Genomic DNA, 27,013 nt, shown 5'->3' on the forward strand with positions numbered 1-27,013 from the left:
CTGTCAATACTCCTTGTGCAGGCAGTGAAAAATGCATCTTGCACTGAATGCTGTTCTGATTTAGCATATGTCTGCCTCAATCTAACCAGGGGTAATTTGACTTAAAACATGGCATCAGTCCACATAACTGGAGCCAATTGAAGTTCAGAACGAGTTAACAGATGAGCTATCTTAACCCTGTTCAGACCGGGCTTTTTTGGACCTTCTGTGACCGGGTGGGCTTCAAAAGTCCTCCCCCCCCCCCATGTAACTTCTAGAATATTCAAGCAATCACAATGAAACTTAGAGGATGTTTAGTATGTTTAAAAATCTATCTTTTGGTATATGTCACGTGGGATGATGACGTCACACCACGTGACAATTACATCATGATGTCAAAACAGCCGCCATCTTGGATTTCAAAATTTTTCCAAAACGCCAGAAAACAACCCAAAATTACTGCAAAGTACTCAAAATCAATAAACCGGGCTTAAACACCGTAAAAAGGTGAAAATAATTGCATTGAAGTTAATTTTCATTAATAGAAACACGAAATTTTCAAATTTAGGAAAACAAGCCTGTCAAAATGACGTTGCCATGGTGATTTCAAGTTCCTGACACATTAACCTATCCTGCCAAATTATTCCTATATAACATTTAGATAAACTCGCAAAGTTTGGCAGCGTTTGGTTGAATCTTGAAAAAGTTATTAGCATTCAAAGTCAGCGCGGGCCTCAAAAGCCCCCCGCCCTAATAGGGTTAAAAATAATTTTTTGAAAGGATCCAAAAAAGATAAACCATGTTGCCAACCAGGCATAAAATTAGGTGCTTCCCCTTCGTATTTTGATCTGAAAATCAAATTTTTCACAATACCGTGTAGTTTCTTTTATTAAAACAAAAAGGTCCCATTTTCCTCGTGTACAAACGTCCCGTTTGAGCCATTTAAACTATAGTTGTGAATAAAAAAGTTGTAAGTAAGTATTCAGTTATCAACAATTGATGGCAGTGTCGGATTTTCTTAAAGGCAATACAAACCATAAATACCGCCCTATTTAGCATGTAGTTCCATTGCCAATGCAAAATGAGATATAGAGAAATTGTAATCCCAATTGTGTTACGTAATGTTTCTGTTCAAAAGACATTTTTTTCAGTAAATCAAGAAGCTAGCTAGAGCATTGGCGTTGTTCTTTTTTTAAAGACTAAATACTGTGTTAACTTTCCTCATTGTATTCAAGACTGAAACGTAAATTCTAATCTAACATAAGAAAGAGACCTTTGAAAGGATTGAACAAAGATAAACAATGTTGCCAACCAGGCATAAAATTAGGTGCTTTCTCTTCATATAATTATTTGGTAACTAATATAAACATTGAATAATGAAAATCATATTTTGAACAACACTGTGCAGTTTTTGTTAAATCAAAATAGTCCTGCTCATATACAAACGTTCCATTTGAGCAATGTAATTTAAACCATATTTCAAAACAGTTGTCGCTAAAGCCTAATGCATTTGTTGAAAGCATTAGGAAAACTGAAAGTAAATGAACAATTTATGGGAGTAAAGATTATTTTACAAAACATAACAATACTGTTCTATCTTTTCTCTTAAACATTTATCTTTAATATCAAAATCCTGGACTTTTAATGTTTGTTGTGAGAATTTAGTTCTACATCACGACAACATCACCGAGCTGATAATTTTCTTAATTCTGGTCACCAGTCAGCTTGACAATGTAACGATTTGGTAACAAGAATTAAGCTGTTCGATTTTATTGGGAACGAAAGTTTTAAGAATAACAAAAGTGCAAAATACCTGAACAGATGCTGATGTGGTAAATGGTTGACTGATTTTTCTGATTTGCTCTTCTCTTCTTATTCCAAACGAAACTCTGCAGGAATAAAAACAGACTATAGTCACCGATAATACAGCTTTCTTAAAAGTTTCACTTGGAAAAAGTAGATTTCCGTCCTAAAGCGTGCTAAAGTCATGCCTAATGTCGTCAAAAGAAACACCAGACGAACGACTATTTATTTAAAATACAGTTTGAGCTTTTGCCACATTGTTAAGTAAATCACATATGCATAGAGTTCCTATACCTTCTGGTGTTTCTGTTCTAATCGACACTGACTAATCGCTTCTCTTCACCTGCTGAGCGGATGTGAAATCTCGAAAGGCAAAAGTAAATGAAACAGAACGCTAAAGAAGCAAATAACTATACACTGAATTGAACACGCTTTATACTTTTCTTCACTTATGACAGTTAGTTCCTGTGTAATCACATGACCTTTATTGGGGGTACTAAATATAACAATAAAATAACAGCTTCAGAGATATGACATCTACATAATAAGCACAAATAAGAGGCGCCAATGGAGAACATAATAACAGATGAGTTCACTAAAAGAAACCTTTCACAGAATCGAACAAAGATAAACAATGTTGCCAACCAGGCATAAAACCAGCTGCTTTCACTTCGTATTATTACTTGGTAGCTAAGAAGAACATTGAATAATGAATCGAAAATCATATTTTGAACAACACTATGCAGTTTCTTTTTAAACAAAATGGTCCTCGTTTTTGCTCATGTACTGACAAATGTTCCATTTCAGCCATATACTTTAAACCATATTTCAAAACAGTTGTCGCTAAGCCTAATGCTTTTGTTTGAAAGCATTAGACAAACTGAGATTAATTTTGTAGTTAATCAACAATTTATGGCAGTAAAGCTTTTTTAATGCAATACAAAACATAAACACTGTTCTATCTCTCATCTTGGACACTTATTTTTACTATCAAAATCCCTTGGAACATAAAATCTTTACCCAAACCTGAGATATCAATTCTCTTTACTGACTGACAGATATTTCTTTCAAAGTTGTTATGAGAATTTAGTGCCACATCGAGACAACATCACCGAGCTGACAATTTTCTTAATTCTGGTCTCCAGTCCTCTTAACAATGTACTGATTTGTTAACAAGAAATAAGATGTTCACTTTTCTTGAAAACGAAAGGTTTTGAGAACAGCAAAGGTGCAAAATATCTGAACAGACTGATATTGCAAATGGTTGACTGGTTTTGCCGATTTGCTCTTCTCTTCTTATTCCAAACGAATCTCTGCACGAATGGATAACAGCAATAAAATTATTGTCACCGACAATACAGCTTTCTTAAAAGTTTCACTTGGAAAAAATAGATTTCCGTTATAAAGCATGCTAAACTTGTGCCTAACTCTTCAAAAGGAACACCACACGATCAATCATTTATTTGAAATACAACTTGAGCTTTTGCCACATTGGTAAGTAAATCACATAGAGTTCCTATACCTTCTGGTGTTTCCAATGTATCGATTTGTTAACAAGAAATTAGATGTTCACTTTTCTTGGAAATGAAAAGGTTCAAGAACAACAAAAGTGCAAATACCTGAACAGACTTTAAAGTTGTAAATGATTGACTGGTTTTGCCGATCAATTTGCTCTTTTCTTCTTTCACCAAACAAAACTCTGCAGGGATAGAAAACAGACATATAGTCACCAGCAATACAGCTAAAAGTTTTACGGAATGGATTTGCTCTTAAAGTCATGCGTAATGTCTTCAAAAGAAAAACCAGACGAGCGACCATTTATTTGAAACAAAATTTAAGCTTTCGCCCATTGTTCAGTAAACAACATTGCGTTTTCATACCTTCTAATGTTTCTGCAAATATCGACACCGACCGATCGTAGTTTCTGCCTTCCCCTTCTTTGCCAAGCGCCTAACAGATGTGAAACATTTGAACGTCAGAAGTAAATGAGACTGAAAGCTATAGAAGCAAATAACTATACCCTGACGTGAGCACGCTTCATACTTCACTTCACTTTTGACATTTAGTCTCTTTGTAATCACTCGACTTTTGTTAGGGGTACTAAAAATAACATTTAAATTAGAGCTTCTGGGATGAAACTCGTGATGGGTGGCCTGACATGTCAAAACAAACCTAAACATAAACCATAGCTTGGTGACAAACATTACGGCAACAAACAATTAATAATTATTTAAAATGGAGTTTCATGGCCAATGCAATCTGAAATATAGAAAAATTTCTATCACAACTGGATGGAGTGGAGTCAAAGACAGATTAACAGATCACAACAGTTACCTTAATTAACATATAGATTATTTATTTTTTTCCATGCCCGGGGACGATTGCGGTCAAGATAACATGCAAAGAAGGCGAATGATAGGTGGAAAACATGAAAACAAAGAAGTTTAATTAACATACCTTTAAAACGATTAAGCAACGTTAGACAATGATGCAAGGCAAGCATAAAATTAGGGGTTTTTCCCGTTACAGTTGACTTGTAATGGTTGAAAAATAACATGATTCATCAGATTGTTTAGTCAATATGTTAGTTCGAGTCCTCGAGCAATATTTTAGGATTTCAGCAAATTTCTTTTAAAACCAACTTAGAACCATATGAAAATTATAGAAAGACAGTGATTAAGTTATTAACCCTTTCTCTCCAAATCTTGATGAAGTTTGAATTCTCTCTATTGATTCACAAACATTCATTTTAACGTTAGTTGTGAGAATCTAGTTGCAATCGACCAAATATATTCCGTAGCCAATGATTGTTCTTCGAAATTTGTTTTCTGTACGCAAGGGAGTTATGATGGGCATTGCACGTGGGAATGAGAAAATTAAGTAGAAATAAAGGGATATCACTTACACAGACGCTGGTTTCGGTTCTGCTTGATAAGTTTTGCTAGATTTTACTCTTCTGCTACTCTGCTTACTGCATTTCATAGAAAATGTGTAGTTGTAGTAATAAAAAACTGTTTGGCCTCGAAATAGAGTCATCTATATGGCATGCCTAAAATCTTTTAAACCTTTCATCTAACATTTAACAGAGGCGGCAGAGCCACGGGGTGACGAAATGTTCCTTCCCCGACGATATGTTTTGGGGCTCAGCTCCTCCCCCCAACCATTAAGATAATAATCATAATATGCACAAATAAGAGGCGCCAATGGAGAACGTAATAACAGATGAGTTCACTAAAAGAAACCTTTTACAGAATCGAACAAAGATAAACAATGTTGCCAACCAGGCATAGAACCAGGTGCTTTCACTTCGTGTTATTACTTGGTAGCTAAGAAGAACATTGAATAATGAAAATCATATTTTGAACAACACTATGCAGTTTCTGTTTAAACAAAATGGTCCTCGTTTTTGCTCATATACTGACAAATGTTCCATTTGAGCCATATACTTTAAACCATATTTCAAAACAGTTGTCGCAAAGCCTAATGCTTTTGTTTGAAAGCATTAGACAAACTGAGATTAATTTTGTAGTTAATCAACAATTTATGGCAGTAAAGATTTTTTAATGCGATACAAAACATAAACACTGTTCTATCTCAACTCTTGGACACTTATTTTTACTATCAAATCCCTTGGAACATAAAATCTTTACCCAAACCTGAGATATCAATTCTCTTTACTGACTGACAGATATTTCTTTTAAAGTTGTTATGAGAATTTAGTGCCACATCAAGACAACATCACCGAGCTGACAATTTTCTTAATTCTGGTCACCAGTCCTCTTAACAATGTACTGATTTGTTAGCAAGAAATAAGATTTTCAATTTTCCTTGAAAACAAAAGGTTTTGAGAACAACAAAGGTGCAAAATACCTGAACAGATGCTGATGTTGTAAATGGTTGATTGGTATTGCCGATTTGCTCTTCTCTTCTTATTCCAAACGAATATCTGCACGAATGGATAACAGCAATATAGTCACGACAATACAGCTTTCTTAAAAGTTTCACTTGGAAGAAGTAGATTTCCGTCATAAAGCATGTTAAACTCGTGCCTAACTCTTCAAAAGGAACACCAGACGAGCAACCATTTATTTGAAATACAACTTGAGCTTTTGCCACATTGTTAAGTACATCACATAGAGTTTCTATACCTTCTAGTGTTTCCAATGTATCGATTTGTTAACAAGAAATTAGATGTTCACTTTTCTTGGAAATTAAAAGGTTCAAGAACAACAAAAGGGCACATACCTGAACAGACTTTAAAGTTGTAAATGGTTGACTGGTTTTGCCGATTAATTTGCTCTTTTCTTCTTTCTGCAGGAATGGAAAACAGATATATAGTAACAGTTAAGACAGCTTTCTGAAAAGTTCACCAATATTGTCACCGGTAATACAGCTTTGTTAGAAGTGTTACTCTGATGAATTAGATTTGCATCCTAAAGTCATGCTTACTGTCTTCAAAGGGAACGCAAGAAAAGCGTCTATTTATTTGAAATGAAAATTAGCTTTTGCCACATTGTTAAGTAAATCACATTGAGTTTCTATACCTTCTAATGTTTCTGCTCAAATTGACACCGATTGTCGTTGTTTCTGCCTTCCTCTTCTTCGCCAAGCACCGAACAGATGTGAAACCTTTGAAAGTCAGAAGTAAATGAAACTGAAAGCTTAAGAAGCAAATAACTATACACTGGAGTGAGCACGACTCATACTTCACTTCACTTTTGACAGTTAGTTCATCGGTAATCACATGACTTTTGTTAGAGGTACTAAAAATAACATTAAAATTAGAACTTCTGGGATGAAACTGGTGATGGGTGGCCTGACATGTCAAAACAAACCTAAACATAAACCATAGCTTGGTAACAAACAATACGGCAACAAACAATTAATAATTATCTAAAGTGGAGTTCCATTGTCAAAGTAAACTGAAATATAGAGAAATTCCTATCACAACTGCATGGAGTGGAGTAAAAGACAAGAATAACAAATCACAACAATCAATACCCTAATTAACATATAGATTAATTTTTGTTCACGCCCGGGGACGATTGCGGTCAAGATAAAATACAAAGATGGCGAACCATAGGTGGTAAACGTGAAAACAAAGTGGTTTAATTAAAATGCCTTTGAACAGATCTAGCAACGCTAGACAATGCTGTAAGGAAAGCTTAAAATTTGGGGTTTTTCCCGTTACGGTTTGGTAGACTTAAATGGTTTTAAAATAACATTTTATGATTCTTCAGATTGTTTTGGTCAATATGTTTATCCAAGTCTTTGATCTATATTTAAGGGTGTCAGTGAATTTCTTATATAAGCAACTGAGGACTACATTTAGTAGAATGACAGTTTTCCTGTGCTTATACAAACACGTCAGCCCAACAACACTGATTAAGGTATTAATCCTTTCACTCCCAATCTTGATGAACTTTAAATTATCTTTACTGATTCACAAAAATTCATTTACACTGTAATCTAGTTGTTAATCAATGCAATTGATTCCGTAGCCGATAATATTTCTTTGGAATAATGTTTTCTTTACGCAAGGGAGTCAAGATGTCCATCACTTTTAGGAATGAAATAATTTAGTAAAAAGAAAGGTGTCACTTGACTTAGACGGACGTTAATTTCGGTTCTGGTTGATATGTTTTGCTAGATTTTACTCTTCTGTCACTCTGCTTAATTCAGTTAACCCTAAGTACTCACGGTCTTGCGTCTCCACTTTGACACATCTTTTATATCAAAATCCCCTTTAACTTAGAAAAATTACCCAAACAAGATATCAATTCCCTCAAGTGATTGACAGATATTTCTTTTAACGTTTGTTATGAGAGTTTAGTGATACATCAAGTCAACATCTCCTAGCTGATAGTTTTCTTTATTCTGGTTACTTGTTTGCTTGACAATGTATTTATTTGGTAACAAGAAACAAGATGTTCACTTTTCTTGGAAACGAGAGGTTTCAAGAACAACAAAGGTGCAAAATACCTGAACAGACTCTGATGTCGTAAATGGTTACGTTTGATTTGTTTTGTTGATTTGTTCTTCTTTTTTTATTCCAAACAAAATTCTACAGGAATGGAAAAAAGACATAAAGTTACCGTTAATACAACTTTCGTAAAAGTCTCACTTGGAAATAGTAGATTTGCATCCCAAAGTCATCAAAGGTGACACCAGACGAGCGACTTTTTATTTGAAATACAACTTGAGCTTTTGCCACATTGTTAAGTAAATCACATAGAGTTTTATACCTTCTGATGTCTTCAATGTATCGATTTGGATTATTTGGTAACTTTTCTTGGAAAAGAAAAGTTTCAAGAACAACAAAGATGCAAAATACCTAAACAGACTTTGAAGTTGTAAATGATTGAGTGGTTTTGCCGATTTGCTCTTTTCTTCTTTCTTGTTTCTCCAAATGAAACTCTGCAGGCATGGATAACAGACATGCAGTCACCGGTAAAACAACTGTCTAAAAAGTTTTACTTGGAAGAAATAGATTTGCATGCTAAAGTCATCGTCTGGTGTTCCCTTTAAAGATATTAAGCAGCGAGTATTTTTTTATTTGAAATACAACTTGAGCTTTTGCCACATTAACTAAATGTTAAGTAAATGATACCTACTATACCTTCTATCAACACCCACTGATCGCTACTTCTGCCTTCCTTTTTTTCACCAAAAGCTAAAGAGATGTGAAACCTTTGAAAGTCAAAAGTAAATGAAACTGAAAGTGCTAAAGAAGCAAATAACTACACACTGACGTGAGCACGCTTCATACTTCACTTCACTTTTGACAGTTTGTTCCTCTGAAATCACATGGCTTTTGTCAGGGGTACTAAAAATAACATTAAAACTAGAGCTTCTGGGATGAAGCTCGTGTTGGGTGGCCTGACATGTCAAAACAAACCTAACCATAAACCATAGCTGGGTGACAAACATTACCGCAACAAACAATTAATTATTATTTAAAATGGAGTTTTATCGCCAATTTGAAATATAGAGAAATTTCTATCACAACTGCATGAAGTGGAGTCAAAGAAGGAATGACAAATCACAACAGTTACCTTAATTAACATATAGATTATTTTTTTTTCACGCCCGGGGACGATTGCGGTCAAGATAAAATACAAAGAAGGCGAATGATAGGTGGCAAACGTAAAACAAAGTAGTTTGATTAAAATGTCTTTGTGAAAGATTAAGCAACGTTAGACAATATACTGTAAGGGAAGCATAAAATTAGGGGTTTTTCCCGTTACGGTTTGGTAGACTTGTAATGGTTGAAAAAATGACATTTTATGATTCTTCAGATTCTTTAGTCAATATGTTTATCCAAGTCTTTGAGCTATATTTAAGAATGTCAGCAAATTTCTTATAAAACCAAGGAATATATAAAAATTGTAGAATGACAGTTCCCTTTTGCTCAAACACATCAATCCCACGACACTGATAAAGTTATTTACCCTTTCACTTGCAATCTTGATGAACTTTGAATTCTCTTTAGCAATTGACAATCATTCATCTAAACGTTTGTTCGGAGAATCTAGTTGTTCATCAACACAATATATTACGTAGCCAATGATTGTTCTTCGAAACTTGTTTTCCTTACGCAAGGGAGTCAAGATGTCCATCACTTGGAAATGAAAGAATTTAGTAAAAAGAAAGGGGTCACTTACTTACACAGACGCTGCTTTCGGTTCTGGTTGATAGGTTTTGCGACATTTTACTCTTCTGGCACTCTGCATATTGCATTTTATAGAAAAATGTATAGTTGCTGTAAAGCCTGGTTTTCACTAGCGACGCAAGCACAGGCACAAACACAAGCGCAACCATAAGCAGTTTGTTCCAAGTGAAAACGAACGTCGACGTAAGCACAGGCACATTAGCACAAGAATACTATGTTTAGAAGTCGATAGAATGCTCCGTTCTCGAATTCGTTTTCTCGGCAACTATTGCGGCAGAAACTTTCAGTCATCGAATGTTGTTGTCTCCTCTACTCTTGTGACGAAGAAAGCGAAAGTGACTACAAAAAAGGTAGAAAACGAAACATTTGGGTTTATAGACATTTTTAAAGAAAGCATTCATCTCCATTTCTTTCGCTACTCGTGCCTTGGCTTGTAATTTTTTTTTATAAATGGTTTCATCAGGATTGTAGGACTTTCAACAAATCTCTCGCCACCAAAACGCTACCAGGAGAGATTTGTAATTGGCAATACCATATTTGGCACCGGCGACTGCAGAGTATATATTTTCTGCCCTGCTAGGCTGCTACGACACAAGAACACCGCAAGAAGTACTGGAAGTACAATGAAGCAGAATCCTCTGAACCGCTTCCTATTTATGCATTGTCACAAGTCAATTACGGAAACAGTGGGCACTTTGGGAAATTTGGGTAGGGGTATGCGCTTGGCTTGGTGTACGATGAGGTTCCCTCCCCCCCCCCCCCACAATCCCCCAAGGTTTTAAAACGCTTCGCCTCCTCTTCTGATTGAAAATCAAAGATATTGACATATTTATAGTTAATGATCTAGTTCTACCTACTTGTGTTTCGGTACTGCTCAAGTCCGAAACGATCACTATTTTCTACTTTTGCGTTCGTATTCCTCACCCCCTGAACATGTGAAACTAACTTTCAACTTCAGAAGAAAAGTAAAGTGAAAGTGCGAAAGAAAAGGAATAAACTTCAGCCCTTTAGCCTTCAGTTTCTCTACATCTAAAGACTCCAGATGTTTGACTTCTGATACGAACCTTTGTCACCGTCCTTTTAATTAATTCTTTAAACTTCTCCGGTCGATAAATGGATCTGACGGCCTTTATTGGTTTTGAAATGTGCCGCATTGACGTTGAATCATGGTTCGAAGTTCTTGTAATTATTTCTTGAATTTCTTGAATGCACGAAAAAGAATTTTACAATGAATTGCAAGAACTTCGAGTTAATTTGTAATTGCTGCAAACAACCTTAAAGCTTAAGACTTTCTGGTTAAAATAAAAAAAAGATGTTCATGTCGATCGATTGAAATAGATGTGTGGTTTAATTTTTTCGATAACCTCAATATAACGAATTTTCGGAAAAACAACTAAAATGTTCGTTATATCACGGTATAAAACGGTTTTACGTTGCGCTATCCTGTGCATTTTTATGAGTAGAAATATTAGTTAAATTTGGTTCTTCTTGATTTTGTTTAGCAACAAGATATTTATCAATATTCATGATTTTTTTAGCAACCAGAGATATGTCAGGATTCATTAGACCTGGACTCGAACAAGGCTGGACCCTCTGGAAAATACCAGGATGATGTAAGAGTTTACTTTTCAATCCCTAGCTTGAAATACTAACTCTCCTTACTGACAGCCTTACATTTCTTTTAAAGAAGATATGAGAATTTGATAGTACATCAAGTTGATGAACTTGCTTATTCTCAATACCTGTACACATAACAATACAACGATGTTTTAAAGGAGAAAGAATAAATGGATCACTTTTCGAAAATAAAATTTTCCCTTGAAAATAGATGAACAGTGACTTTCTTACTGGTCCTTTCCAGGCGAAATTTAGCTTGTCTGGTCAGACTTACTGTAGCCTGCGAACAGGCCCCCAAGTGGAGCAGGGAGAAAAAATAAACCGGTGAGCGAAGCAAGTTGAGCGTTACCTGAACCGCCCCCCCCCCCCCCACCCCACCCCCACTCTCAGTTCGCTTCGCTCACTGCTAAACTTTTTTCGTCCTACTCCACTTGGGAGTCTGTTCGAAGACTAGACTCACAGAAGCATCGCAAGGCACTGGGGCGACCAGAAACTTACCTGAGCCATTAGGAGAATAGGGACATTTTTCGCATATCTCCCCATTCTCCTTACATCTTGGGTAGCGACTGCGACCAGATCGGTTCGATTTCGCCAAGGAAACATGCGCCAACCGATATCCTACCCTTATTTTTTGCATCGACTTGGTGTGACTAGATTTAAAAATCTCTACATTAAGCTGGATCCCTGAATCGATTATTGATTATTGGTTTTAATGCAGAGATAGTCATGATCATTCTCGACCCAGAGCTCTTGTCTTTTGCAAAAGAGAAGTGCTCTGGGGTCGAGAATGTGTGAGAGTAAAATGTATTGCCATAGAACACAACACAGCGACCTTGCCTAGGGTCTTGGTTTGATAGATAGAGAGATAAACTTTATTTTAACACGATTATAATTAAAAGCTAAAAGCTACTATACGATAACAATAAAATAACTAAAAACTGATTGTATATAAAGTCACTATGTCTGTGGCGGGTTGTTGAAACCGACAGGGCGTTAAAATTAAAATCTTTAAAATAGGCTCTATTTATAACATGCTTCCTCAGCTCGAAAAAGCTTGAAAAACTTTTATGTTGTTCGTGGTATAAAACAATGTTCCAAAGTACAGTTCCCTTTTATCTAAGTGAGTCCTTCATGAATTGCGAGTTAATTCTTGGTATAGAAGAAAGTTATTTCCCTCGGAGCGAAAAGCCGTGACTGGAGTTGTCAAGTATCAATTACGGACAGCTTGTTCCTGTCCAGCACGATAACTATTAGGCCAACGCGTCTCCCATATGTGGTGTACATGTAAGAGGGATACCGAGATCATAGTGACATGACACCCTTCAGTAGTGAAACGAACACTACAAGTCCGGTCTCTGCGCATAGTCTTATAACGTAAATTACAAAGCAAGTGCTATTTTGGGGGCTTATAAACGGAAAGGTTGTTCTCAAAATAAGGCCATGAGCTTATATTTGGGAAGGCTTATTTCGAATTTCGAGGGATTTTTGTTTTAATCATCATCATCATCATCATCATCATTTTTTGTCGGGAGGGGGTATTTTCCGGGGGAGATGGCTTGTTTTCGGAATTTTTCGCCATGCGCTCTGAATGACAGAAAAAAAATGCAAAAAAATCGTAACATTGTTTTAATAATGTGGTTATAATGATATTATTTACAATATAAATGGAGAAAATGATAAGCCAAAGTCCGCTCGTCTAGTATATTTTGGGAAATTCCTAAAAACAGTTAGCAATGAATTTCATGACTAACTTTTCTGATATGTACAATGAAATGTGCAATCTACCATGGGTGTGAGAATTTTCTTACCTTTGCGAGTGATTGTGTGAACTGTGAACTACTCGCAAAGACCTGAACAACTCTGGCACCCACGGTTCTTAAAATGGCAGAAGAACACACAAGTAATTAAAATTGAATAACCTCATTTTCAGCGTTTTAAATTCGTGGCCGTCATACGCATAGAAACACCCCTCTGTAACAGACCCAGTGGATTATTTTTCCCTACCCAGTGGAAATTTAGTCTTCCCGGTACCCATGCAGCAGATATTTTGATTTTACCCGCCTATTTTTATGCTTCCCCAGTGACTGTACAGTTTGACTTTGGTCGAATAGACCTATTAAAAAAACAGCCCAAATAAGACCGACCCAGTGGGAAATTGGCCAACCCAGTGACGTTTTTTCCGAAAACCCGGCGAGAATGAAGATTCCACTGGGTCTGTTACAGAGGGGTGTATAGAATACAGTACCAAGAATAGCTAAGAATAAAGGACGAAGCAACATGAAATTCCTACTACATCTTAAGTTATACACTTCGCCAATATACCTTCAAGACAAGAAACTTAATTGGCAACAACTAACATTTGGCCATTAGTGTTTAAAGTCTGTTCCTTATAATCATGATTTAGACACTGGATCGTTATAATGTTTGTTTCCTTGTTTGATTGTTTGTTTGGAAGATAACTGATTACGCGATCCTTACATCATAAGCTAATTTACTCTCTCAGTATTTTGTCGGTGACTTAATGAAACTTTCGCGAGCAAAAGGCTTCTTGATTCAGAATGTAAAAATTTTCTTTTCTTCCGTTTTTCCGCCAAGTTTCGGAATAGAAAGTTTACTAAATGCAAAATTACAAAAACGTAATAAATTGTAATTCAATGCATTATTTCTTGTAGTTTTAATATCTTCGTTAAAATAACCAAATAAAAAATTGCCCAACTGATGAACATTAAGAACAATTAATACCTGGTATCCATGTGCATCAGCTCTACTTTTCATATAGGAAAAAACGACGCACGAATAGCCGCGAAGAAACTTACGACTGTTGAGCATGAGAGACCAGAAGTAAGTGCCAACTTCCGCCAATTATGATCGCCTTGTAAACTTTTTATAACAAAATACATTCCGTCCTGGATTGGTTACGCCGTATCTTTTTCCTGATGACCAGTCCCTTCTCCTGGTATTCTTTTGCTTCATTGTACTGTCCGAGATTACGATAAATAAGTCCTAAGTTGTTATAACTTGTTGCTACAGCTGAATGTTCCTCGCCGTAAATCTTTTTGTAGATGACCAGTCCCTTCTCCTGGTATTCTTTTGCTTCATTGTACTGTCCGAGATCTTGATAAACAAGTCCCAAGTTGTTATAACTTGTTGCTACAGCTGAATGTTCCTCGCCGTAAATCTTTTTGTAGATGACCAGTCCCTTCTCCTGGTATTCTTTTGCTTCATTGTACTGTCCGAGTTTGCGATAAACAAGTCCTAAGTTGTTATAACTTGTTGCTACATCTGCATGTTCCTCGCCGTAAATCTTTTTGCAGATGACCAGTCCCTTCTCCTGGTATTCTTTTGCTTCATTGTACTGTCCGAGATCTTGATAAACAAGTCCCAAGTTGTTATAACTTGTTGCTACAGCTGCATGTTCCTCGCCGTAAATCTTTTTGTAGATGACCAGTCCCTTCTCCTGGTATTCTTTTGCTTCATTGTACTGTCCGAGATCTTGATAAACAAGTCCCAAGTTGTTATAACTTGTTGCTACATCTGCATGTTCCTCGCCGTAAATCTTTTTGCAGATGACCAGTCCCTTCTCCTGGTATTCTTTTGCTTCATTGTACTGTCCGAGATCTTGATAAACAAGTCCCAAGTTGTTATAACTTGTTGCTACATCTGCATGTTCCTCGCCGTAAATCTTTTTCCTGATGACCAGTCCCTTCTCCTGGTATTCTTTTGCTTCATTGTACTGTCCGAGATTACGATAAATAAGTCCCAAGTTGTTATAACTTGTTGCTACATCTGCATGTTCCTCGCCGTAAATCTTTTTCCTGATGACCAGTCCCTTCTCCTGGTATTCTTTTGCTTCATTGTACTGTCCGAGATCTTGATAAACAAGTCCCAAGTTGTTATAACTTGTTGCTACATCTGCATGTTCCTCGCCGTAAATCTTTTTCCTGATGACCAGTCCCTTCTCCTGGTATTCTTTTGCTTCATTGTACTGTCCGAGTTTGCGATAAACAAGTCCCAAGTTGTTATAACTTGTTGCTACAGCTGCATGTTCCTCGCCGTAAATCTTTTTCCTGATGACCAGTCCCTTCTCCTGGTATTCTTTTGCTTCATTGTACTGTCCGAGATCTTGATAAACAAGTCCCAAGTTGTTATAACTTGTTGCTACATCTGCATGTTCCTCGCCGTAAATCTTTTTCCTGATGACCAGTCCCTTCTCCTGGTATTCTTTTGCTTCATTGTACTGTCCGAGATGACGATAAACAAGTCCTAAGTTGTTATAACTTGTTGCTACAGCTGAATGTTCCTCGCCGTAAATCTTTTTGCAGATGACCAGTCCCTTCTCCTGGTATTCTTTTGCTTCATTGTACTGTCCGAGATCTTGATAAACAAGTCCCAAGTTGTTATAACTTGTTGCTACAGCTGCATGTTCCTCGCCGTAAATCTTTTTCCTGATGACCAGTCCCTTCTCCTGGTATTCTTTTGCTTCATTGTACTGTCCGAGTTTGCGATAAACAAGTCCTAAGTTGTTATAACTTGTTGCTACATCTGCATGTTCCTCGCCGTAAATCGTTTTGCTGATGACCAGTCCCTTCTCCTGGTATTCTTTTGCTTCATTGTACTGTCCGAGATCTTGATAAACAAGTCCTAAGTTGTTATAACTTGTTGCTACAGCTGAATGTTCCTCGCCGTAAATCTTTTTGTAGATGACCAGTCCCTTCTCCTGGTATTCTTTTGCTTCATTGTACTGTCCGAGATCTTGATAAACAAGTCCCAAGTTGTTATAACTTGTTGCTACAGCTGCATGTTCCTCGCCGTAAATCTTTTTCCTGATGACCAGTCCCTTCTCCTGGTATTCTTTTGCTTCATTGTACTGTCCGAGTTTGCGATAAACAAGTCCTAAGTTGTTATAACTTGTTGCTACATCTGCATGTTCCTCGCCGTAAATCTTTTTGCAGATGACCAGTCCCTTCTCCTGGTATTCTTTTGCTTCATTGTACTGTCCGAGATCTTGATAAACAAGTCCTAAGTTGTTATAACTTGTTGCTACAGCTGAATGTTCCTCGCCGTAAATCTTTTTTCGGATGACCAGTCCCTTCTCCTGGTATTCTTTTGCTTCATTGTACTGTCCGAGATCTTGATAAACAACTCCCAAGTTGTTATAACTTGTTGCTACAGCTGCATGTTCCTCGCCGTAAATCTTTTTCCTGATGACCAGTCCCTTCTCCTGGTATTCTTTTGCTTCATTGTACTGTCCGAGTTTGCGATAAACAAGTCCTAAGTTGTTATAACTTACTGCTACATCTGCATGTTCCTCGCCGTAAATATTTTTTTTGATGTTTAGTGCCTTTTTGTGGTATGACATTGATAAATCATACTGGCATACCAATGATAGTGCATTTCCATGCACTTCAAAGGTTTCTGCTTTTAATATGTTACCCTCTCTTGTGCTACTTATGTACTGAACAAAATCACAGGCTGATGTGGAAAAGAGATTTGCAATTGATGGATTTTTGAGGTCACAACACACAGAAGCAGTTGAACAAAACCACAAAACAACCTTGTCAGGAGTGATAAAGGGTGTTAATTCCTTCAGCAAAACATCTTTTGTAGCGAAACTGCTCGTTAGAAATTCATGCAACGCCTTGCAATGGGTCGTTATTCTACGGAGCAATACGCAAATGTGCTCACTTTCATTTATACGATTACAGCTTGATTCAATAAGGGAGTGAAAAACCTGAATTGCCACAGAAATCCACTCAACTTTCTCTGCGAACTCAACATCTAGCGGTGAAATTTCCTTGAGTGTTTCATGAAAAACGTTATGCATTCTTAAATAGTCGGGTTCCCCGTGTTCACTGCACAAACATGTCAACAAGGTGGATTTTAAAAGCGTTGCTCTGATTAACTCTTCTGTCTGTCCCGAAGTGCGAACTTTGACAAAGTTAACAGCTGCCTCAATCGGAAGAGATTCGGAATCACAAAGTGACAGAAAGAATAATGCCTGGCGAAGAACTTCATCGCTTTCCAAAGCACTATTTATTGCCATTTTAATTGCAGAAGTCATTGTTTTTGAATACGCCTGATTTTCTTTAGCAAGAGGTTTTTCTGTTGCTTCATGTTCGCCACGAACGAATGTTTCCATGAAGTTTGTCCAACTGTAATTTGGAGAACCATTACTCACAACAGTTTGTACATAAAATGCAGCCGCTGCTAAGGCAAGTGGTTGATAATCGAGAACCTCAGCAACAGTTTGAATTTGGTCGTCATTTGAAATGTGCGCAACTCGTTTCAATAGCTCTAGTGCGTCCTCCGGCTGCATTCCTGCACTAAGGGACTCGTGGTAAGTATGGGGAGCATTTGTAGGAATTGCGCTGCTGTCTTGAGTTGTAATCAGCACCTGACCGTGACCCCATTCTTCACTGGCAGTCTGAGGGAGACAGCTACGAACCAGGGACAGGTCAACAACGTTATCAGCAATTATTAACCACTCTAAGAACTGTTTAGTTTTTGGCAAGATTAAACGAAGGAGATGCTGGACTATTTCCTTGGGGCTGTTTACTTTCGAGGTCGTCAAATTAGTTAAAGTGTATTCTGTAATGCCTAACTGTTTAGCCAAAGTGATGTAAGAGTCTGCTAGGTTTTCAAGGGTGTCTGCATTCAGGGTTGCAACAAATGTTAAGCCTTTGCTGTCTCTTGAACTTTTCGTAAAGAAGTCTTGTCCAATTTGTCGTGCAATTTGAGTTTTGCCACACCCAGGATTTCCTGACAAATAAATGGTACTGACTGCTCCATTACTTCCATCTTGAAGTTCTAGCAGTTTTGACATAATCCTTGTGACGTCATTTGAACGTCTGATGATCTCATGACATGGCTTGAATGTGAGATTACAGAAAGACTCCACTTTGGAATTAATCTCTTGCCTGAGATATTCAACTTCTTCTTCTTTGCTCTGTATCGTGTCTTGTGCGACTTGTAAATCAGATGCAATGGCTTCAACTTGTTCTTCTTTTGTTGTAATTGTGTCTTGTGCGACTTGTAAATCAGATTTGGCTTGTCTCAATTCTGCTAGGAGATTAGTAGACTGTAACTTTAAGTTATTTACTTCCGCCGTGGGAAAGCTCGTCTGGTTTTTAACTGCTTCGATATCAATGACTGGAAGACTTAAAGAGTTGAACGCAAGCAACACTCTTGCAACATAATTTTTGAACTCAGCATCCGTAAGTTCGGCTTCACTGATGTGAGCAATATCATTTCGGACCTGACGAAGATCATCGACTTCTTTCCTGATTGCTGCACTAAGGGTTGTGCCAATGCTATCTGAGAACAGGATCGCGAAAAACAAACAACTGCAGTCCCACTCTGCCGTGTTTCCATTCCGTATTGTCGCTAGATATCTTGCGTTTTTCGAACGGCTTTTTCGAGATTCGTTGTTGTAAAAGTCTAAACCATTCTTTGGTGTGTCTTTCCATTCTCCAAGAGTTGCTTTGTAACGGAAATCCCATTCTTGTCTGAAGATTTTTCGTAGACCTTCGGGTACCAAGTAAAAGGCGATGTAACAAATTCGAAAATAGTTCAACAGTTCTGATGAGTACTCCATTGTGAAAAGTCCTGCAGAGAAAATACATTGGGCCTTTAAAGATAATTAGAAAAATGCGTGCTGGAGCATGTGGGTATAAACTACCCCACTCACAGAATATAAAAGGCCCTGATGTCTGTGAAGGGCGTAATGATCTGCAAGTTTGTGTAGCTTTGGTTTTTTGAAAGTGGTGTGTTAACCGCACTGATGGTAAACTGTATTCCATAGCCCCACCAACGATTTTAAAAAGGCGTCGCTTTGACTTCATTAGTAAGCGAAAGCCTTGATCCCATTTGATTTTATTCGTCTTACTATACAGGTGCATTAATATTGTAACTAGCAAAAAGCCTCTACGCGGATATCTGCTGAATTGCTGAATTGCGTGACTTGTTGTTAATGCACCTACACTTATCAATGTTAAGCTGAACCGAGTTTGGGGGGGGGGGGGGATGGTTTGTAGACGGGCATAGGCGGAGGAATGACAATTTAAAATTCCTTGCAGTTTGTTTAGTAAAAAAAATAAATACAATAAATGAATGGTTCTGGAGGTAAAGATTTCAACGACTTCCTCATATCTTCGATAAGTTTATACACACAAGTAAATAGTGCTTTTCGCGCGCTCTGATTGGTTAACTCGGAGGTGATTAGCAAAGTACTTTCCACCTTCAAGCAGCTGAAGAGAAACAAAATGGCTTCCTGTGTATTCAGCTTGTGTGGTATCTACTAAAACAATTATTTACCTCAGTGTCGGTGAATGTGGAGGATATTTACCGAGCCGCATCGCGGCTTGGTTAATAGCCACCAAAATAGCCACCACTATTCACCTTCACTTCGGCGAATAACTGTGTACTAACCATTGATAAGATAAATCTTATACGCACCTTAAAGACCTGATAAATTCGGGGACACTCCATGCTCTACGTGAAGTCCATCTCGGTGGCGCACTGTTCTGCAACCATAATAAAGGAAAATGAGCAAATGGCTCTACTTGTCATTTAGAATTTCCCTGACATTTATAATATGCAAATTTGCGCACGCGTTTTGCTTTGCATTGCTTTATTGACTTAAAACCAAACAAAAATGATATTTTAGTGACAGAAGGAGCTTTCATTCCGACGTTACAGTCCAGGAAGGCGTTACTCCTTTACATAAGCTGTATAGGTATGCGCAACGTCTAAAGGTATGTTATCGAGCCGTTTTCACCGAAACGTCGTTACTTTGAAGCCCTTTTTTACGCAAAATGAAGCAGTTCCTGGGTACAATCTGGTCTGTAATAGGGTTTCGATTTTAGAGTAAGGTTTGTAATATGGTAAATCGCATATTTTTGATCTGAAATATGATCACGCTTTGAAAAAGGGCGCCGACACACCCCCACCCATTTTTTTTGGAGAGTAGCTCCCCCGGGCAGTGCGGTAACCGCTCACTTCCAGCGCTTCCCTTATCAGAATTTTAAACATCGTTTTAGTTATTCAGCTGATCATTGTGCTAAGAAAACGATTAAAGCACTTTCTTCATTTTGTACCTTACAATAAGCTATATTTTAACTCTCCTCAAAACAAGAATTGTAAACCAAGCATGTATTGCAGGGGAAATAAGGATATGATCACCAAAGGCGCAGGGCTTAACTGAAGGTAGAAGAGCAGATAACTCTGTACAACGACACGTTTCTAGAATATTCTTCTAATGTACAAGATAAATTTCAATAGTGGTTATAATAAAGTTGATGCTATATGAATCAATTCGAACCATCAGCTGACACTGTGCAGGAAGTTACGATTGGTTCACTTCGATCGACCATTAGATTTGTTTTATGTAAAGATTTTCTTTAGTTGTTTTGCTGTATTTATAAACTCACTTGAACTCACAGTCCTGTCCTTGGTCACTGAGGTGATTAAAAAGGTGATTAAACAGTGCTACATAGTGGATTCTGCAAAAGTAAGAAAATGGAATTTAAAACCAAAACAACAATAATGTTCGATTTAAGAACAGCATTGACCACAATGCATTAAAATAATGTTTCAAGCGGTAATCAGGACTAAACCCCGGACAATCAGTTGGAAGTTTTTTTCCATCATTTTGAAAACTGTACAAACATGACAAAACACATAGATTTACAGCACTGTCAATACTCCTTGTGCAGGCAGTGAAAAATACATCTTGCACTGAATGCCGTTCTGATATAACATAACATATATATGACTGCTTCAATCTAACCAGATGTTATTTGGCTTAAAACATGGCATCAGTCAACATAAGAGTCGCCAATAGCAACTCAGAACGAGTTAACAGATGAGCTATCTTAAAAAGAAACTTTTGAAAGGATCCAATAAAGATAAACAATGTTGCAAACCAGGCTTAAAATTAGGTGCTTTCCCTTCGTATTGTGATCTGAAAATCAAATTTTCACAATACCGTGCAGTCCTTTTAAAGCATAGAAGGTCCCTTTTTCCTTGTATATTAACGTCCCGTTTGAGCCATTTAAAACATATTTTGGAAAAAAATCGAAGCAAGTTGAAGTACGTTTTTAGTTAGAAACACTAAGGCAGTGTCGGCTGCTCTAAAAGGCAATGCAAATCATAAATCCCACCCTATTTCTTCCGTCTTAAACATTCATCATTAATATCAAACTCCCGTAAAAGTCAAAATATTTACCAAGACTTGAGATATCAATTCTCTTAACTGACTGACAGATATTTCTTTGAAAGTTCATTGTGAGAATCTAGTGCTGCATCAAGACAACATCTCCTGGCTGATAGGTTTATTAATTCTGTTCACCAGTCCACTGGGCAATGTATCGATTTGGTAACGAACTAAGATGTTCACTTTTCTTGGTAACGAAAGGTTTTACGTACAACGAAAGGGCAAATTACCTGAACAGACTTTTATGCTGTAAATGGTTGACTGGTTCTGCTGTTTTTATCTTCTCTTCTTCCTCCAAAGAACGTCTGCAGGCTAGGAATGAATTACATACCCACAGTCACCGTTAATACAGATTTCTGAAAAGTTTCACTTGGAAGAAGAAGTTTGCATCATAAAGGATGCTTAATGTCTTCAAAGGGAACACCAGATTAGCAATTGTTTATTTGAAACACAACTTGACAACTTTAAAGAAAAAAGTATAGAGTTTCTTTACCTTTTGGTGTTTCCAGTGCATCGATTTGGTATCAAGAAATAAGATTATCACTTTACTTGGCAACGAAAGGTTTTAAGAACAACAAACGTGCAAAATACCTGAACAGACTATGATGTTGTAAATGGTTGACTGGTTTTGCCGATTTGCTCTTCTCTTCTTATTCCAAACGAAACTCAATACGAATGGATAGCAGACATATAGTCACTGATAATACAGCTTTCTTAAAAGTTTTACCCGGAATAAGTGGATTTCTGTCCCAAAGCATGCTAAACTCATGCTTAATGTATTCAAAAGGACACCAGACGGGCAACTATTTATTTCAAATACAACTTGCGCTTTTGCCACACTGTTAAGTAAATCTAATAGAGTTTCTTCACCTTCTCGTGTTTCCAATGTATCGATTTCGAATCATTTAGTAACAAGGAATAAGATGTGCACTTTTCTTGGAAACGAAGGGTTTTAAGAACAACAAAGGTGCAAACTACCTTAACAGACTTTAAAGTTGTAAATGGTTGACTGGTTTTGCCGATTTGCTCTTCTTTTCTTTCTCTAAACGAAACTCTGCAGGAATGGAAAACAGATATAATATAGTAACCGTGAAAAGTTTCACCAATATTGTCACCGGTAATACAACTTTGTTAGAAGTGTTACTCTGATGAATTAGATTTGCATCCTAAAGTCATGCCTACTGTCTTCAAAGAAGACGCCAGATAAGCGACTATTTATTTGAAATGAAATTTAGCTTTTGCCCCATTGTTAAGTAAATCACATTGAGTTTCTTTACCTTCTAATGTTTCTGCTCAAATTGACACCGATTGTCGTTGTTTCTGCCTTCCTCTTCTTCACCAAGCACCGAACAGATGTGAAACCTTTGAAAGTCAAAAGTAAATGAAACTGAAAGCTAAATAAGCAAATAACTGTACACTGGAGTGAGCAAGCTTCATACTTCACTTCAATTTTGACAGTTAGTTCATCGGTAATCACATGACTTTTGTCAGGGGTACTAAAAATAACATTAAAATTAGAGCATTCTGGGATGAAACTCGTGATGGGTGGCCTGACATGTCAAAACAAACCTAAACATAAACCATAGCTGGGTGACAAACATTACGGTAAAAAGCAATTAATAATTATCTAAAATGGAGGTCCATTGTCAAAGTAAACTGAAATATAGAGAAATTCCTATCACAACTGCATGGAGTGGAGTAAAAGACAAGAATAACAAATCACAACAATTAATACCCTAATTAACATATAGATTAATTGTTGTCCACGCCCGGGGACAATTGCGGTCAAGATAAAATACAAAGATGGCGAATGATAGGTGGTAAACGTGAAAACAAAGTAGTTTAATTAAAATACCTTTGAAAAGATCTAGCAACGTTAGACAATGCTGCAAGGAAAGCTTAAAATTAGGGGTTTTTCCCGTTACGGTTTGGTAGACTTAAATGGTTTTAAAATAACATTTTATGATTCTTCAGATTGTTTTGTCAAAATGTTTATCCAAGTCTTTGAGCTATATTTAATAATGTCATAAAAAATTCTTATAAAACCAACATAGGAATATATAAAAATTATAGAATGTCAGTTCTCTTATGCTTAAACAAATCAATCCCACGACACTGATCATTACCCCTTACACTCCCAATCTTGATGAACTTAAAATTCTCTCTACAGATTCACAAACTTTCATTTTAACGTTAGTTCTTTTATATTACGTACCTAATGATATTTCTTTGGAATATGTTTTCTTTACGCAAGGGAGTCAAGATGTCCGTCCATTACTAGTGGAAATGAAAGAATTTAGTTAAAAGAAAGGTGTCATTTACTTAGACAGACGCCAATTTCGGTTCTGGTTGATAAGTTTTGCAAGATTTTGATTTTCTAGATCTGTCACTCTGCTTAATTCAGTTAACCATAAGTACTGTCCTGCGTCTCCACTTTGACACATCTTTCGTATCAAAATCCCATGTAACTTAAAATATTTACCCAAACAAGATACCAATTCCCTCAAGTGATTGACAGATATTTCTTTTAACGTTTGTTATGAGAATTTAGTGATGCATCAAGACAACATCTCCTAGCTGATAGTTTTCTTTATTCTGGTAACTTGTTTGCTTGACAAAGTATTTATTTGGTAACAAGAACTAAGATTTTCACTTTTCTTGGAAAGGAAAGGTTTCAAGAACAACAAAGGTGCAAAATACCTGAACAGACGCTGATGTTGTAAATGGTTGATTGGTTTTGCCGACTTTTTTCTCTCTTCTTGTTCCAAAGGAAATTCTGTAAGAATGGATACAGATATATGATTGCCGGTAATTCAGCTTTCTTAAATGTTTACATGGAAATAGTAGATTTGTATGCTAAAGTTATGCCTAATCTCTTCAAAAGAAATACCAGACATGCGACTATTTATTTGAAATACAACTTGAGCTTTTGCCACATTGTTAAGTAAGTCACATAGAGTTTCTATACCTTCTGATGTCTTCAATGTATCGATTTGGGATCATTAATTTTGGTAACATTTCTTGGAAACGAAAAATTTTAAGAACAACAAAGATGCAAAATACCTAAACAGACTTTGAAGTTGTAAATGGTTGGTTGGTTTTGCCGATTTGCTCTTTTCTTCTTTCTTGTTTCTCCAAACGAAACTATGCAGGCATGGATAACTGACATATAGTCACCGGTAAAACAGCTGTCTACTGAAAAAGTTTTACTTGGAAGAAATAGATTTGCATGCTAAAGTCATCGTCTGGTGTTCCCTTTAAAGATATTAGGCAGCGAGTATTTTTTATTTGAAATACAACTTGAGCTTTTGCCACATTAAGTAAATGTTAAGTAATGATACCTACTATACCTTCTATCAGCACCCACTGATCGCTACTTCTGCCTTCCTTTTTTTCACCAAGAGCTAAAGAGATGTGAAACCTTTGAAAGTCAAAAGTAAATGAAACTGAAAGTGCTAAAGAAGCAAATAACTACACACTGACGTGAGCACGCTTCATACTTCACTTCACTTTTGACAGTTTGTTCCTCTGAAATCACATGGCTTTTGTCAGGGGTACTAAAAATAACATTAAAATTAGAGCTTCTGGGATGAAGCTCGTGATGGGTGGCCTGACATGTCAAAACAAACCTAACCATAAACCATAGCTGGGTGACAACATTACCGCAACAAACAATTAATTATTATTTAAAATGGAGTTTTATCGCCAATTTGAAATATAGAGAAATTTCTATCACAACTGCATGAAGTGGAGTCAAAGAAGGAATGACAAATCACAACAGTTACCTTAAATAATACAAAGAAGGCGAATGATAGGTGGCAAACGTAAAACAAAGTAGTTTGATTAAAATGTCTTTGTAAAAGATTAAGCAACGTTAGACAATATACTGTAAGGGAAGCATAAAATTAGGGGTTTTTCCCGTTACGGTTTGGTAGACTTGTAATGGTTGAAAAATGACATTTTATGATTCTTCAGATTCTTTAGTCAATATGTTTATCCAAGTCTTTGAGCTATATTTAAGAATGTCAGCAAATTTCTTATAAAACCAAGGAATATATAAAAATTGTAGAATGACAGTTCCCTTTTGCTCAAACACATCAATCCCACGACACTGATAAAGTTATTTACCCTTTCACTTGCAATCTTGATGAACTTTGAATTCTCTTTAGCAATTGACAATCATTCATCTAAACGTTTGTTCGGAGAATCTAGTTGTTCATCAACACAATATATTACGTAGCCAATGATTGTTCTTCGAAATTTGTTTTCCTTACGCAAGGGAGTCAAGATGTCCATCACTTGGAAATGAAAGAATTTAGTAAAAAGAAAGGGGTCACTTACTTACACAGACGCTGCTTTCGGTTCTGGTTGATAGGTTTTGCGACATTTTACTCTTCTGGCACTCTGCATATTGCATTTTATAGAAAAATGTATAGTTGCTGTAAAGCCTGGTTTTCACTAGCGACGCAAGCACAGGCACAAACACAAGCGCAACCATAAGCAGTTTGTTCCAAGTGAAAACGAACGTCGACGTAAGCACAGGCACATTAGCACAAGAATACTATGTTTAGAAGTCGATAGAATGCTCCGTTCTCGAATTCGTTTTCTCGGCAACTATTGCGGCAGAAACTTTCAGTCATCGAATGTTGTTGTCTCCTCTACTCTTGTGACGAAGAAAGCGAAAGTGACTACAAAAAAGGTAGAAAACGAAACATTTGGGTTTATAGACATTTTTAAAGAAAGCATTCATCTCCATTTCTTTCGCTACTCGTGCCTTGGCTTGTAATTTTTTTTTATAAATGGTTTCATCAGGATTGTAGGACTTTCAACAAATCTCTCGCCACCAAAACGCTACCAGGAGAGATTTGTAATTGGCAATACCATATTTGGCACCGGCGACTGCAGAGTATATATTTTCTGCCCTGCTAGGCTGCTACGAAACAAGAACACCGCAAGAAGTACTGGAAGTACAATGAAGCAGAATCCTCTGAACCGCTTCCTATTTATGCATTGTCACAAGTCAATTACGGAAACAGTGGGCACTTTGGGAAATTTGGGTAGGGGTATGCGCTTGGCTTGGTGTACGATGAGGTTCCCTCCCCCCCCCCCACAATCCCCCAAGGTTTTAAAACGCTTCGCCTCCTCTTCTGATTGAAAATCAAAGATATTGACATATTTATAGTTAATGATCTAGTTCTACCTACTTGTGTTTCGGTACTGCTCAAGTCCGAAACGATCACTATTTTCTACTTTTGCGTTCGTATTCCTCACCCCCTGAACATGTGAAACTAACTTTCAACTTCAGAAGAAAAGTAAAGTGAAAGTGCGAAAGAAAAGGAATAAACTTCAGCCCTTTAGCCTTCAGTTTCTCTACATCTAAAGACTCCAGATGTTTGACTTCTGATATGAACCTTTGTCACCGTCCTTTTAATTAATTCTTTAAACTTCTCCGGTCGATAAATGGATCTGACGGCCTTTATTGGTTTTGAAATGTGCCGCATTGACGTTGAATCATGGTTCGAAGTTCTTGTAATTATTTCTTGAATTTCTTGAATGCACGAAAAAGAATTTTACAATGAATTGCAAGAACTTCGAGTTAATTTGTAATTGCTGCAAACAACCTTAAAGCTTAAGACTTTGTGGTTAAAATAAAAAAAAAGATGTTCATGTCGATTGAAATAGATGTGTGGTTTAATTTTTTCGATAACCTCAATATAACGAATTTTCGG

The 27,013-nt window shown here is 36.9% G+C and overlaps 3 protein-coding genes across 3 annotated transcripts in view; 1 reads left to right on the forward strand and 2 right to left on the reverse strand.

Moving 5' to 3' along the window:
• LOC144630815 (uncharacterized) overlaps positions 1-11,614 on the reverse strand; it is a 32,361-nt gene extending 20,747 nt beyond the window's left edge. Inside the window, exons 1-8 of the mRNA XM_078489179.1 lie at positions 11,570-11,614; positions 11,129-11,196; positions 8,402-8,472; positions 6,327-6,411; positions 5,653-5,728; positions 3,663-3,732; positions 3,402-3,481; positions 1,793-1,868 (exon numbers count right to left, since the gene is read on the reverse strand). Of these exons, the coding sequence (XP_078345305.1) occupies positions 1,793-1,868; positions 3,402-3,481; positions 3,663-3,732; positions 5,653-5,728; positions 6,327-6,411; positions 8,402-8,472; positions 11,129-11,196; positions 11,570-11,614 (571 nt within the window). The remainder of the gene's footprint in view (positions 1-1,792; positions 1,869-3,401; positions 3,482-3,662; positions 3,733-5,652; positions 5,729-6,326; positions 6,412-8,401; positions 8,473-11,128; positions 11,197-11,569) is intronic.
• The window catches only part of LOC144629610 (uncharacterized), a 214,315-nt gene that overhangs the window by 121,434 nt on the left and 65,868 nt on the right, over positions 1-27,013 (forward strand). The gene's annotated exons all lie outside the window — the stretch shown is intronic.
• LOC144630816 (uncharacterized) lies at positions 12,562-21,906 on the reverse strand. The gene is made up of 5 exons (XM_078489180.1): positions 21,865-21,906; positions 19,526-19,588; positions 14,594-18,676; positions 12,880-12,946; positions 12,562-12,655 (listed from the first exon to the last, which is right to left on the reverse strand). The coding sequence occupies exons 3-5, from the start codon at positions 18,663-18,665 to the stop codon at positions 12,562-12,564; spliced, it is 4,233 nt and encodes a 1,410-aa protein (XP_078345306.1). The 5' UTR covers positions 18,666-18,676; positions 19,526-19,588; positions 21,865-21,906.

The sequence above is a fragment of the Oculina patagonica genome, chromosome 11 (assembly GCF_052425735.1).
Source record: "Oculina patagonica isolate OP01 chromosome 11, crgOcupat, whole genome shotgun sequence".
In the NCBI taxonomy this organism is placed as follows: Eukaryota; Metazoa; Cnidaria; class Anthozoa; order Scleractinia; family Oculinidae; genus Oculina; species Oculina patagonica.

What these genes read in the sequence shown, in the direction of transcription:
- LOC144630816 (XM_078489180.1), bottom strand. Translation starts at nt 18,665, where the DNA reads ATGGAGTACTCATCAGAACTGTTGAACTATTTTCGAATTTGTTACATC. An exon ending in ACATGCAGATGTAGCAACAA is followed by an intron (nt 12,947 to 14,593) that starts GTTATAACAACT and finishes TGCCATTTTAAG; the next exon opens with AACCGTGGGTGCCAGAGTTG. An exon ending in TCACACAATCACTCGCAAAG is followed by an intron (nt 12,656 to 12,879) that starts GTAAGAAAATTC and finishes TCTGTCATTCAG; the next exon opens with AGCGCATGGCGAAAAATTCC.